Source organism: Gekko japonicus, unplaced genomic scaffold, assembly GCF_001447785.1.
Source record: "Gekko japonicus isolate JY-2015 unplaced genomic scaffold, Gekko_japonicus_V1.1 scaffold412, whole genome shotgun sequence".
NCBI classification, from domain to species: Eukaryota; Metazoa; Chordata; class Lepidosauria; order Squamata; family Gekkonidae; genus Gekko; species Gekko japonicus.
In genome coordinates this window covers 923,197-937,823 of record NW_015160847.1, presented here as the reverse complement: position 1 = coordinate 937,823, position 14,627 = coordinate 923,197, and the positions used below count along the sequence as shown (strand labels likewise).

General features: G+C 39.4%; 1 protein-coding gene across 1 annotated transcript in view; it reads right to left on the bottom strand.

Annotated features, from left to right (window-relative positions):
* Positions 1-13,405, bottom strand: part of POLK (polymerase (DNA directed) kappa) — a 33,271-nt gene extending 19,866 nt beyond the window's left edge. Inside the window, exons 1-6 of the mRNA XM_015420365.1 lie at positions 13,271-13,405; positions 11,735-11,854; positions 10,038-10,190; positions 7,826-7,957; positions 6,401-6,554; positions 4,957-5,196 (exon numbers count right to left, since the gene is read on the bottom strand). Coding sequence (XP_015275851.1) covers positions 4,957-5,196; positions 6,401-6,554; positions 7,826-7,957; positions 10,038-10,190; positions 11,735-11,854; positions 13,271-13,405 — 934 coding nt within the window. The remainder of the gene's footprint in view (positions 1-4,956; positions 5,197-6,400; positions 6,555-7,825; positions 7,958-10,037; positions 10,191-11,734; positions 11,855-13,270) is intronic.
* Between the last annotated feature and the right edge of the window lie 1,222 nt (positions 13,406-14,627).

Below are 14,627 nucleotides of genomic sequence, written 5' to 3'. Positions count from 1 at the left end.
GAGGCGCGCGATTGAGCGATCCCTGGCGGCAGAAAGAAACACATTGAACGCTGTCGTGAAGAAGAAAGGAGCGTGCGCAGATGCCGAGCACCAGCTCAGCGGAGCCGGAAGTGACATTGCCGGGCCGTAAGCAGGCGGAGCTGCGCGCCTTAGGAGGAAGATCGCCACCACTACCGAACGCCGGGAGAAAAACACCCCCGCCAAGTCCAGAGACCCGACCGAGCCGAGCCGACGAAGAAACAACCAACAACCACCACAGGGGGGAGCCGGTAGGCTGTCCCATCCCCTTACACTCTGTGGCCCTAGTTAGGGAAAAATGGTGATTAGCACCAGAAACCTGTAAGCCGCTCAGAGAACCCTAACCAAGGGATTAGAGCAGGATATCAAGCCGAACGTTAAATAAAAATAAATAAAATAAATAAACTTTTGTTAATGAATAGTGACAATGGCTTATTATTTCTCATGGACACTAGAGAGGCGAGGTCTGCCAACAGGAAATAAGGGGGCCTTTATTATTACTATTTTTTGCCATCAAGTCACAGCTGACATGGCGTCCCCATAAGGTTTTCAAGGCAAGAGGCGTTCGGAGGTGGTTTGCCATTGCCTGCCTCCACCTCAGAACCCTTGGAGATCTCCCATCCAAATACTAGCCAGGGCTGACCCTGCTTAGTTCCAAGATCTGACAAGATTGGGCTAGTCTGGGCTATCCAGGTCAGGGCCCATTTATTTCTATAGAAGAAGAAGAAGAGATTGGATGTATACCCCGCCCTTCACTTGGAGTCTCAGAGCGGCTTACAACTCCTTTCCCTTCCCCTCCCCACAACAGACACCCTGTGAGGTGGGTGGGGCTGAGAGAACTCTGACATAAACTGCTCTTTTTCAAGGACAGCTGTGCCAGAGCTTGTGACTGACCCAAGGTCACATCAGCAGGTGCAAGTGGAGGAGTGGGGAATCAAACCCGGTTCTCCCAGATTAGAGTCCGCACACTTAACCACTACACCAAACTGGCAGCCAAAACTCACAGGATTATTTCAGGAGCTGGCTTGCCAGCCTGCCTTCCATTTTCTGGGTGTCAGGGTGAGTTCTGCTGCCTCCAATACCAGCAGTAGGGATATTAACCGGAAGGGAGGACTGCAATGCAGCAGTGGAGCTGCCAGTGGGACTGATGTTGGCCAAGTAAGTCTGGCTAGATTCAAGTCTAGTAAGTGCTCCCCACCCCGAGATCCTTTCTGCTTAAAAGAGCAACCTTTACAAAAATGAGGGGAATAGTAAAAAGGAGGCTGAAGGAGAAACACAAGACAGTAAAATCCCTAGAGGATGCTTGGAAGCTATTTAAAACCAACAGCCCAAATAGAATGCATTCCACATGTTAGGAAAGGCACTGCCAGGTCTAAAAGAAGGCCTGCATGCTTAACAACGCAAGACAAGGAAGCTATAAAAGGTAAAGAGGAAGTACTGCCCCAATGAATTGAACAGGAGGGACTGCAGGATCTGGTAAAAGATATGTAAGTCAATAATTAGGCATAAAAAAGAGATTTTGAGGAGTGGGATGCTAAAGGAATCAAGATAAACAATAAATATTTTTAAAAATATATCCAGAGCAGAAAACCAGCCAGAGAGGCAATGGGACCTTTGGATGACAAAGAAATATAGGGATTGCTAAAGGAAATCAGGGAGTTGGCAGAGAAACTCAATGACTTTTTTGCTTCTGTGTTCACTGTGGAAAGTACGGGCCATGTACCCATGCCACAACCACTATTTTCAGGAAGGGAGTCTGAAGAACTGAGCCAAATTGAGGTGACTGGAGATGTTCTGGACCTACTGGGGAAATCAAAAACCATTAGGTCTCCATGTCCTGATGGCATACACTGAGTTCTTAAGGAACTCGAATGGGAGATAGTTGATGTATTAACCCATATATGTAACTTGTCACTAAATTAAGCTGCTGTACCAGAAGACTGGAGAGCAGCAAATGTGACAACAATTTTTAAAAAGGGATCCACTGAGGAACCAGGAAAATTACAGGCCAGTCAGCCTAATGTCTGTCCCAGGCAAATTAGCAGAAACTGTAATCATAGATAGAAGTGTTAGGCACATAGAGGAACAAAGCCTGCTGAGGCAAAGTCAGCATGGCTTCTGCAAAGGGAAGTCCTGCTTCACCAACCTTTAAGAGTTCTTTGAGAAAGTGAACAAGCATGTAGACAACTTTGACCTGGTAGACGTTATATACCTGGACTTTCAAAGGCTTTTGACAAGGTACCTCACCAAAGTTACCTGAGTAAATTTAGCAGTCATAGGGTAAGAGCAGAGATTCTCTTATGGATTAAAAAGTGCTTAAATGACAGGAAGCGGAGAGTAGGAATCAGATTAGCATCTGTAGTGAGATAAGAATCCTATTTCCCTATTTAGCCCTAGGGGGTCCATTGTTCTAAACTTGTGAACGAACTCAAGTTCAGCATGAATGAACTCAAGTTCAGCAATCGCACATTGTAATTTCCCTTTGAAGTTTCTTTGTTTGAGAACTGCCGCTCTTAGGTCAGCAATGAAATTGACCTGGAAGATTAAATGTTCTTCCACTGGTTTTTGAGTGTTGCAGCCACTACAGATGGTTTCGGCAAAGGGAAGTCCTGCCTCAACAAAAGGCTTTTGACAAGGTACCTCACTAAAGACTCCCGAGTAAACTTAGCAGTGATGGGATAAGAGGATGGGTTCTGTTATGGAATAAAAATTTGTTAAATGACAGGAAGCAAAGAGTAGGAATAAATGGACAGTTCTCACAATGGAGGGAAGTAAGCAGTGGGTCCCACAAGGATTAGTATTGGGGCTGGTACTATTTAATTTATTCATCAATTATCTGGAACTAGGGGTGATTAGTATAGTGGCCAAGTTTGCAGATGACACAAAATTATTCAGGATGGTGAAAGCCAAGGCCAACTGTGAAGAGCTCCTCCATAAACTGGGTGAGTGGGTGACAATGTGGCAACTGAAGTTCAGTGTTGGTAAGTGTAAGGTGATGCACCTTGGGATAAAAAACCCCAGCTTCAAGTATAGGTTAATGGGGTCTGAACTTGCTGATTCTGAGAGGGAAAAAGATCTAGGGGTTGTAGTGGATATCAACCCAGTGTGCTGTAGCAGTGAAAAACATTGAGGCTTTGAAATATCATTAACACGATGGCTTGACGTTAGTATTTTGATATGCTCTGCAGACTTTCACAAGAATTGTTTTTTCTGAAGATTGTTAGTATATGTAGATGTTTTAGATATTGTAACAAATATGTGATAATAATGATTACTATTTTATTCTTATAGACTTGTTAACTGTATACAACTTCACTCTACAAATGTTAAAAATGATTCTTGCAGGTAATTTTATTTTGTTATAAAATAAATATAAAATTTATACAATCTATAAAATTATAAAATCATAAAATTGATTAAACTTACATGTATTTTATTGATATTTTGAGGTTATACATCGGTTCTATTCATAAGAAGACTCATGAAATGAATACTTTCTCCGGAAATTTCGTCAGTCTATTGTTTTGGACCTTTGTTTCTGTTATATAGTACATTTGTACCTTACATTGATTCATACTGCATTGTTATTGTCATATATTACACTATTTGGACACAATTCATGAGTAATTGTTTACTTTAGCGTCTATACACAACTTTGCGTTTTCCCTTTTTTACTGTAGCAGTGAAAAGGGCAAACTCTATGTTAGGGATTATTAGGAAAGAGATTGAAAATACAATGGACAATATTATAATGCCCCTCTATAGATCTATGGTGCGGCTTCATTTGGAATATTGGCCACTGTATCTCAAAAAAGACATCGCAGAGCTGGAAAAAGCACAGAGGAGGGCAACCAAGATGATTTCAAGCAGGGAGCACATTTCCTTTAAGGAAAAGCTGAAGAGCCTGGGACTTTTCAGTTCAGAAAAGAGAAGACAAAGGGGAGACATGATAGAGGTTTATAAAATTATAAACGGAGTTCAGAGAGTTGACAAAGATAATTTTTTGTCACTCTCCCAAAAAACTAGACCTTGAGGACATCCATTGAAACTGATGGGCAGTAGATTCAGGATGGACAAAAGGAAATACTTCTTTACACAGAGAGTGATTAAAATGTGGAATTCACTGCCAGAGGATGTAGTGATGGCCACAGAAATAAGCAGCTTTCAAAGGGGATTAATTGAATTCATACTAGCCATGGTGACTGAGGAGAACCTCCACATTCAGATGCACTAAACCTCTGAATCCCAGAGCCAGGAGGCAATATCAAGGGAAGGTCTCAGCCTCTATGCCCTGTTGTTGGCCCTCTAGAAGAGCTGGTTGGCCACTGTGTGAGACAGGATGCTGGACTAGATAGACCATTGGTCTGATCCAGCAGGGCTCTTTTTATGTTCTTACACATCAAGTGGGGGCTAGCTGGCATGATCCTGATTCTCCAACTATTGCAGGATCTGAACATCTGCATAGGGTCTTAAAAGTCATGGTTTAAACCAATAGCAAATTGTAAATGTTGTTCTACCTATTAGTTTAGATGAATGTGGAATAACCCACTTTATTGAAAAATGAACTGCTAAATCCAGAAAGCAGTGCTTTTCACTCTTTATGACCCATGTCTGTTAAATAGATGAAAATGGGGAAAAAATCCAGCTTTAACACTGAAACGTAGAGCCATGTGATGAACAGGGTCCATTTAATGGTGTTATTGAAAGTAGACCTGGCTTAACCAGAAGGCATCGGTAATGTGCCTGAAGATGCACTAAACTACATTTTTGTAGTTAAAATCCATAACCGAGATAAGCAATTTTAGCAAACTACAGTCTATGTTTGGTAATTTTCATTCCTTTACATCAAAAGAATGCAATGAACTTGCTTCTAAACTCTGAGGTGTATGTGTATATTCTGAAATACAAAAATATTACTATTAATATAAATGTACTTACCAGCACTGGCCGTCAGCCCTGTTCTTTCTTCAATCCTAAAGCGAATTTCCTTCACAACTTCTTCTGCTGATATCCCAAAAACAACGGAATTTATTTGACTTGTTGATTGCTGGTGGTCATCTGGGTGCAGCACAGAAAGATCCACAGTCTGCTTATGCACTGGATCATCATCAAACAAGACTGGTGAAGAAGTGTGTGCATCCCTGCTCCACTGTGACTTGTCACATGTAACTGGATTGCCTGGTCATAGCAAAGGGAAACCAGCTATCAGAACTTGTAAAACAAATCTATCTAATTGCTGAATTCTCTTACACATTTAGTAACAAGACGTATTCTTCACTCTGTTTGCCAAGCACCTGAATTATTTTATATACATATATAAAACTGCAGAATCAGTTTCCAGTTATTGCTGCTGCATTAAACACACACACACTGCCTGATGGAGAAAGCAGTGAGGTCTGTTAGTGTCATAAGGAGTGTGGTTCTCAATGCATACTTCATCTAGATGGAGCCGTTGCTCAATAATGGAAAAGATAGGGTATAAAAATTTTAATATAAATAATTAGATGCATGCTTACAATAAAAGGGCATGAATCAAAGGGCCTACATAACTATATAGAAAGATTAATATTTCGTTAGGCTAAAAGTGGTAGAACTTGCGTCTCCAGTAGTCAGCCAGAGCTTCAGATGAGCCTTGAACGATAGTCTTGCCATATCTACTCACCAAAAAGCCCAAGACTGCTCATTAACTAACTGGAATAGTAGACAATATGCAAGATAAATACATAGGACTGAGCTCCTGTTCAGTTACTTAGTGGAAATAACAGATTGCAAAAGCCTTTGGGCAACTTAATGAATTGTGCACTGGATAGGAGTGACACCCTGGTAGTCAGTTGCTTGGCAGAGAGCAAGAATGCAATGAGGTAATCGGCTGTCATCATCAGCACCTTTCAGAGTCAGTCGTCCAGCAAACAAGAACAGGCATGAAACTCCCTCCACTGAAAAATTAAATATGGGCATTTTTACACAGAGGAAACTGCCAAACATTAGAATTCTGAGCTGTGGCATCTGTCTGCTGATTCCATTAACAGATGCAGTGAACAACTGATATTCTTTTTTGCAAATGATACATTTAAAACTAATCAAAGTCGAACCTGTGAGCAAACAACTATTCTGTTAAAAATGGCTGAAACACCACCCTTTTTGAAAAGATTAATTCCATTATGGTTAATCGGAATTGAAATACTAAGAAAGAAACTACGTTGGAATTTCCAAAAGGGTTTCAACTAAGTTGCTCTGAAGCAACATTACAAGCAAACAACTAATAATTAAAAATATATTTTAAAATACTGCTGTCTTTGTATAATTTCCTGGCTTACAGGATGACACAATGAAAGCAAGGTAAAATGTTCTTTTGATCTGGCACTTCCAAACAGTTGCTTACCATTTACAGCAAAGCTGTGTGGTTTGATGAAATATTTTCTTTTGTCTTCAGGCCAATTCTTTCTTCCTTCTAAGTACTCTGTTATGTTCAAGTATGCTTCATCAAGACCCATGGGCATAAAGTGAGGATCATATTCAGCTAGTATTTCCCTAACCTTGATAAATATAAATACAAAACAAAAGATGTGCTGCAGTGGCAGAAAATCTCCCAGCTTCTGAAGTATTATGTGGCCAGTCAACATTGTATCATTCAGTATTTTAAATTCCATTATGACTGATCAATAGTGCAATAATTTTTAAGGTTTAAATTATTCATTGCCATTCCAAATTTGTATTGCTTCTGGTTCACATTTAAACCAGGAAAATATACTAGAAATGAAGCCTCCTCTCTGTGAGTCTCAGATGTGATATTTGCATACTCTATTGAAGTCTCATTATGGAATAAAGCTAAATATAATAGTATTGCAATCTTCCAGTAACACTATTTTAAAAATGCAGCATTGCTGAGCATGTCAGCTAGCAGTGGCCACCTTGCCTGCTCTGGCCAAGTCACAATGCTGCAAACAGGTTGAGTTGCCTGTCTGGCCTGGTGAGGTCAGTGCCACCAAACAAGTCACCCGCCTGGGCAGGAGAGGTGGACACTACTGCCCAGAATGCACACTTCTTCCCTACACAGATACAGTTCTGAGAAGCTGGCAATCATGTGGAAGGCCAGCACACTTGTCCCTGCTCTCCCGCTACCAGTATGTAGAGGAGCCATATGCTCAAGACCAGATGCATCACGTTGTCAGGCCACAAATAAGTGAAATCACATGTTGTGAATGGTGAAGGTCTACTGTAACACAGCGCAGTATGCGTTCAGGGTCTTCTGAATTCTTCATTAAAACAAAGAAAACATACAGGTCCCTTTAAAAGCCCTTTTGTTCTCTATGCTGTGATAGTTTGGTCTAAGTATTTATTTGAATTCTTCTGTATTTTGTACTGTACTAATTTTTCTCTTTGAGGATATTGTTTACTAATGTGCACGTGACAAAGTCCTAAAAGGCAGAAAAATCGTAGAGCCACTTCTCTATGCATTGTGCCTCCCCCAGAATAGGGAAAAGGGGGGGAGAATTCCATTCATTCTGATTATTAGGAGGTGGTAATGGAGTAAGCAATAGCTGCCTCGTCTTGAAAGTTAATTTCAGTTAGGAAGGACCAAGTGAATTATATGAACCATTCTTTTAGCTCAGCCCTCTCCACTATATCTGTGATTGCAGGTAACTATATGCTTTATTCAAAATCAGGTAACTATATGCTTTATTCAAAATCAAAGTATTTTGCGGAAATATGAAACATGACAAGAATTAGTCTGCAATGCAGGAAATACATGACAAATTAAAATCATCTGATAAAATAAATGCTTCCTATGGAATACCTCACTTACCTCTTTACTTACTTCTTGATATTTCTTAAAATTTAATGGCACTATTGTAAGATGTGGACAGAGTTTCTTAGCAATAAATCCAGGCATGGCTGCACGGACCCCAAACCTCCTAGCATGATAATTTGAAGTGGACTTAAAGAGACAGAAAAACAATTTAAAATCAAACTTAGCACTTCTTGGAGTTTTAACAATAAAATATTTCTAAAGATGTGCATTTATGTCCATAATCCAGTGCACACTTAGGCTTGCTCCTTAACCTCGATCAAAATAGGGACACACACTGACATGGGTGGGGCTAAGGGACCTAGTGGCATGTTCTGGGGAATAATGCTGGGGCAACAGGCTCCAGACTCAACGTGCCACAAGCAGAAAGCAGGAACTACAGCTGTATAAAAGCAGATTGCTCCAGAGAACAAAAGCAGTGAGGCAAGTTAAATACGTATTTTGTGTGTGTGTGTATGTATATATGTGTACATATGTGTGTGTACACACACATGCACGCACTATATTAGATGTAGGCCATTTAGAATGCATTAGTCACCTTTAAAGTGGACTAATTTATTAATAGTAATTAAAGTTACTATTCCAAGGTCAGCTACTACTCTCATAAATCAGAATAAAGAAGCAAGATCTGCAGAACAAGAGCATATCTCCCACACATGAATTGTTCTGGACCTCTGTAACCACAGCCTCCTGCCTCCATGAGTAACAGAAACAGAACAATATAGTTTGTTTCCTTCTGCACAACAACCCACATCTTGTTTTCTCTCCATCTTTCACAGCAGTTCACAAGGGCAGATTGATTTTCCCCTCCACCCCCAAAAAATATCTATGCCTTTTTTGTTACAGGCAACATCTCCTTGCCCATTGTGCTTCCTCCTTAGTTTGTGCCAAAAATTCACCAGAGTTTAGCTCAGGAGTTCATTTTCAGCACTGGAACTGAGCACTGGAATATGGAAAGAAAATACTGAGATTGTGTAGAATGCCCAGAGTTACAAAGAGGAGGATTAAGGGTTCAGAATTCCAGGGACCCCTGGTAGGGCCCAGGTAGTTGGACAAGGTGTGACTGGGGGATAGTAGCAGCATAGCTGTTCTGATCAAGCTTTTTGTGTGTGTTCTTCTAAATGTGAGGGGGCCCCAGAGGGAATATTTGTCTGGGAACCCACGGTAACTCTTGGCAGCCCACACTGCACCTTTCTCTCAGCAGTGAATAACTGCCATCTCTTGCCTCTGAATACAGACTTAAGCAAGGTTTTCAAGAATAAGAACTGAGCCCACAAGTGTTTTGCTACATTAATTTTGTTTTAAAGCAGCTGGTTTCCTCTCTTCAATACTTCTTTGTCCTTTCAGAGTGAATATAACTTTTCAAAAGCCAACTTTAGCATATTGGAAGAAGGCATTTTAATTTTAATGTTAATTTTGATACTTTATGAATAAATTGAGCATATCAATGTGCATGCACATGTAAGAATCAGCAGATTCATTTAAAACAATGTCTTTATGCCAGTTTCTTTGCATGCCTCTGTATGAATTTACATAATTCAATGATCAGCAACTGTAGCATTCGGCCATCACCATAACATACAACATCAAAATACTTTGGGGGACAGCTTCTATGTGATACCTCATGTCAACTTAAACTTTGGGTTGTCACAAGCACACATAAAGCAAAAGAAAATTAAAATCAAGTAAAGCCATTGCTTTATTATCAAGATGTTTAGCGGATGAGCGATCCCAGATGAAATGGGACAGTTGGAAGGTATGATGCTCAGGTAGGATGCCAAGCACAGAACTGAGCATGGCGACTGCCCCATATCATATATAGTAGACTGCTGACCTACAGATATAGCCTGTACAAATGCAAAAAGACAATGGTAATTGTGGCTGATCTGGAAAGTGCCCACTGCCCAGTCAGGTACCTCCAGATCTGTGATATGTCAATCCTACACCATCCAGGAATTTATTACATAGAGTCAGCATTTCAGGAAGTCAAGCAGTCTAGTTTGCCCACAGACCATGATTATATAGTATTCTGTTCAGAATGTGACAATTAAAATCTGTTTGCCACCTGACTGTTTTTCCTCTGAAAGATGTTATAAAATGATCTACAGAAATAAATCACTTAGAAACAACAGGGGAAAATTATATACTCTCCTAAAGAAAGGATGGTTTGTGCACCTGGTTTTTGAAGAAACATCACTTTCCACCTTACCAACATACTCAATGATCCCACTGCTATAGGTTTGTCCCTTAGTTCAGGATTGTCTCTCATTTCTACTGCTGCATAAAAGGCATCCATGTCAATGTGTACGGTAGTGCAGCTGAGATCACGGCTCTGCTCCAGTTCTATGGCAAGTTTATCCATCTGTGCATACATAAATGTACAAAATTGTATAAATGCCACTATGTTACCACTATGGCAGACTATGGCAGATAGCAATATAACTTCATAAAGGAAGGTAATATCACATACAGAGATTAACAGAAAATGAGGATCGTGCCATGTATGAAAACGGTATCTAATTTAGACATGGTAACTAATTTAGACATGATAGCAAATACAGCTTTGGTATTTTAGAGACTATGTTAGGTTTTCTTCAGACAAACAAGCTACATGGTCTTCCCCATGCTATTTCATGTTATATCATTTGTGTGAAGTTGCCTTTACTCAGAACATATGAATATAAGATGAGCCATGCTAGATCAGATGAAAGACTCATCAAATCCAGTGTTTTGTCCATATAGCCCGCATTGCGGGGAGGGCGGGGTATAAATTGAAATAAATAAATAAATAAAGAAAGAAAGAAAGAAATAGTGGTCAACTAGCTGCCTCTAGGAAGCCCAGAAGCAGGATGACTGCTACAGCATCCCCCTGCATGTACTCCCCAGCAACTGATCCAAAGAGGCATACTGCCTCGGGTACTGGAGGGAGTAGATATCCATCATGAATAGTAGCCATTGATAGCCCTGTCCTCCATGAAATTGTCCACTCCTGTTTTAAAGCCTTCCAAGTTGGTTGGCTATCACCACGACCATTATTGCGGCACAAGAAAGAAGGATGTATATATGCAGAGGTTGAGGACAGACTCCCTTTGTTAATTTGGTTAACAATAATTGCCGCAATCCTGTGTGTGTGTGTGTAGAACAAAGTTCAGAAAAATTCCCACAAAGATTTAGTATAAGCCTCATCTGTGCAACCTCTGCAAAGCTACTAGATGTGTGCCAGATGTGCTCTGATATACAAGACAATTAATGACAAACAGATGCACTCTCGTGCTTTACCCAGAGGCACCTTGCTTTTCCCCAACCCATTTAAACTTTGTGCTGGCAACTATGAGAAAAGACATTTTAATTTTAATAACTGATTCTTACAGTGTACTTCCAGTCATTGACCTGGTAATGTTTAGAGTCAAGACATGTACCAATTCCTTTCTGCCCCCATCAGAACAAAGAAAACAACAGATTCAAATAGTTTCTGAGGATGTTGAAGGTTAGCAGACCTAGAAAAACCAGTTGAGGAACTCCTGAAGGTATGCTCATGGCATTTGGACAAGAGATTGATATAGCTGAGGGCAGCAATTACACAGAAACTTACTTTTGTTTACTTAACAGCAAATCCTTTGTCAAACCTTAACTTTACTGCATGTTTAAACATGAGGGTGATACCATTTTTTTAAAATAACTAATGAAATTTTGAAGAACACAGGGCTTTTATACTAAGGCTACAATTTTATAGTTGTTGCAAAACCCTTAATTAAAAAGGCACAGGCTTTCAAACACACTGGTATTTTTTCTGATTAAATCAAATTAATGAAGGCTGTACATAACTGAGGTGGGCAGCACTGGTGGAACTCTCCTTCCCCTTTCTCCCTGTATTGTCCACCTCGCCCAAAATGAGCTGGATATTACCTGCAGTTGTGCTTTCATAATCTGTTGGTCTGTAATTTTACTTTTTAGCTTCAGGATTTTTTCAATTCGTTTATTAACTTGTTGATCCTTCTTGAGTTCATGTTCATAAAATTTAGAACCCTGTCAAAGAGATTCAAATTGTTTAACATTTGTTATTGGCCACATTATTCCTAATTAGATTTTTTAAAAGATATATAGCATTAGAAAAGAAATTAGGGTATAATCTGACATTTATTTGCATGATAATATATTGGTGTTGGCGGGGCACCTTAAATTGGAGCCAGACTAACAGTTCTGCAGGCACAATGATTTCTGCCCACATAGCCTGATTCCTGACCCCAGCAGTCCAAAATGCCTCTCTGACAGGATTTTGGGAGGCATTTTGGGCTGCAATGGGAGGAGGGAAGGCAGGAAACTCATGTTCTGTGTGCACAAATTCTTGCACCCATGGAAACATCTAGTCCGGATCTAAGTGCTTGAGTCTCTGAAACAAAAACAAGTTTAAAATATTATAAATAAATCCTAACTCAAGTATTGCACCAGTGCAACATTAATGAATATGACATAATATGCTCTGTAACATTACTGTTCTGCTACAGACAGATATGCATAATTATTTTGGATGTGAACATTCTGGAATGTCTTATTGTTTCCAATGAATTTAAAACATAAATAAGCATGTTTGGGATTAGGGCACAAATTAGCTTTAATTTCTAATGACGAGTGCAGATCTCCAGGCTAACTTTAACTCACCATTTACCTCTACATATGTATTAATTTGCAGACATACACTATGCCTAAATGGAGCTGCCCTACCCTTGCAGGGAAATCATTCAGGAAAAAAACACAAGCCCACAAAACTGAAACCAGCCACAGGCCGCTCGTACTCAGTATGTTCATGCTGCTGGAGAACATACCCAGAAATAGAGGGCACTGGGCAGATGTTAGTCCTCAGTAGGCTTGGGCTAGGACTGTGGGTGAGTGAAGGGTGAGTGAGTGAAAAAACTGGCCTCTGAGAACAAGAGCATATATGTTCCAAGTCCAATTGCTGCTCCCAAAGATCCTTTAAAAAACAAGGCTACTGCCTTTTCATTTAAAATCATTGGGGAAGAGGGAGGAAATTGGCCTCTGAAAATGTCCTGCCAGCCTCTTCCCCATAAACATTATTGCTCCCTGTGGAAAATGACAGAACTCACTTCTTTAATGACACTTTGTATACACATATACAAATTTGCTCAGTCCTTAAGGAACCACATAATTTTCCTTCAGGCTAGAATGCTCCCCAGTTCTAAGCATCAGAAGCCTGTGCTAAAATTGTCTCTTGAAACTGTAAAATTCTGTGGGGAGCTCTAACTAGGTATGACTTTAACTTGTAGCCTTGTAATAATGACTAGCACACCTTGTCTTCTGAACTGAACAATGCAGCCACACAGTTTTGTTGTTATTTTTTTAAAAAAGAACACCCTATACTCTTTAGTGAGTGCAATCAATACCTGTGAATAGCTAAAGCATTAGAGAAAGCTAATACAAACAAACCTTGGAAGCTTCCATTATGACTTTGTTGATCTTCTCTTTATCCAATCCTTGCATTCCAGCTTTGTTATCATTGAGGCCCATTCTAAGCAAAAGCCCCTCTTGAGAAGGGGTACTACTTTTATTTGGACTTCCCATTGCTCAACCATGTGAATCGTTTTTAAAATCTTACCCTGAAAGAGAAAAACTTCATGGTTTTAATCAGTGTACGTTCAACAATATTATGCAATACTTTAACTTAAACACTGTTTATGTATTATTCATTATTTATTTGAATGCAGTTTAAATATAATCAGCCATTCTGAAAGAAAATCTGAAGTGGCATTAATTTTTTAAGATTTAAGCAGTCGGCAAAATTTTCTTACAAAAAGAAAATCACCTTTATCCACAGTATTTTGTTCCCTACAGAATGTGGAATTATATTCAGGGTTATTTTAGCATCAGAGAGACACTGCCTATTCATGTGAAAGCTTGAAAAAGTTTACCAGAAGAAAAAGGAAATGCTGTTTATAAATGTGAAAACAAGGTGTTATATTTTCAAGTGAAAGTCTTGTTCATACAGCTGCTTTTCTAATGACAAAGAAGTGAATTTTGCATTCCCACGTTTCAGAGACAAATGAAAAAGATACCAAAATGGCTAATTTCCAATAATAACATAATTGAGAATTATGCTTATGTTACAAATAGCATGCATCCCTGTAACAAACAAGTCTCAAGCACTCTGCATACCTTTGCACTTCACTGTATTGTAAAGGTAAAAGGATATGGTTATCTATAATAATCCTTCTTAGTCTTTCCACAAGACAAAGCAGAGTATGCACCCATCTTCATGGAACTGATAAAATTTCTCTTTTATGATAAAAGTAATCATAAGGAAATGTCCTTTCATTTTTGGAAGTGTCTGACACTTTTTTGTCACTTCATATGCTACAGAAGCGTACAAATTAGCTGATTCTGAAATCAGACAGCTTAGAAGAATAAGCCAGCAGTTCTGGAGATTTCCCCCACAAGCGTTTTTGATCTGCTAAATTCCTATGGCAGCAACAATCAATAAGACCTGAAATTGCTACATTAGCAAAAGTTGGGAGGTTCACATCATTACATTATTTACTAAGAGCTTTTATACTGGACAATCATTTATCAAATTCTTCATTTTGCCGAATTCAAAACATCTGCTATAGTCTTCGTGTAGATATATATAATTACTTCATCAGACTTGACAGCACTGTATTCTAGACTTCTGGTTTTTCTAGTCTCAATAGGCTTTCCATTGACCTTCAGATGGTTCAAACTGGATTTTAACCTAAAAGGGAAATTCCCACTCATTTCAGCAAAAGGTATTTACCAAAGTTGGTTTAAT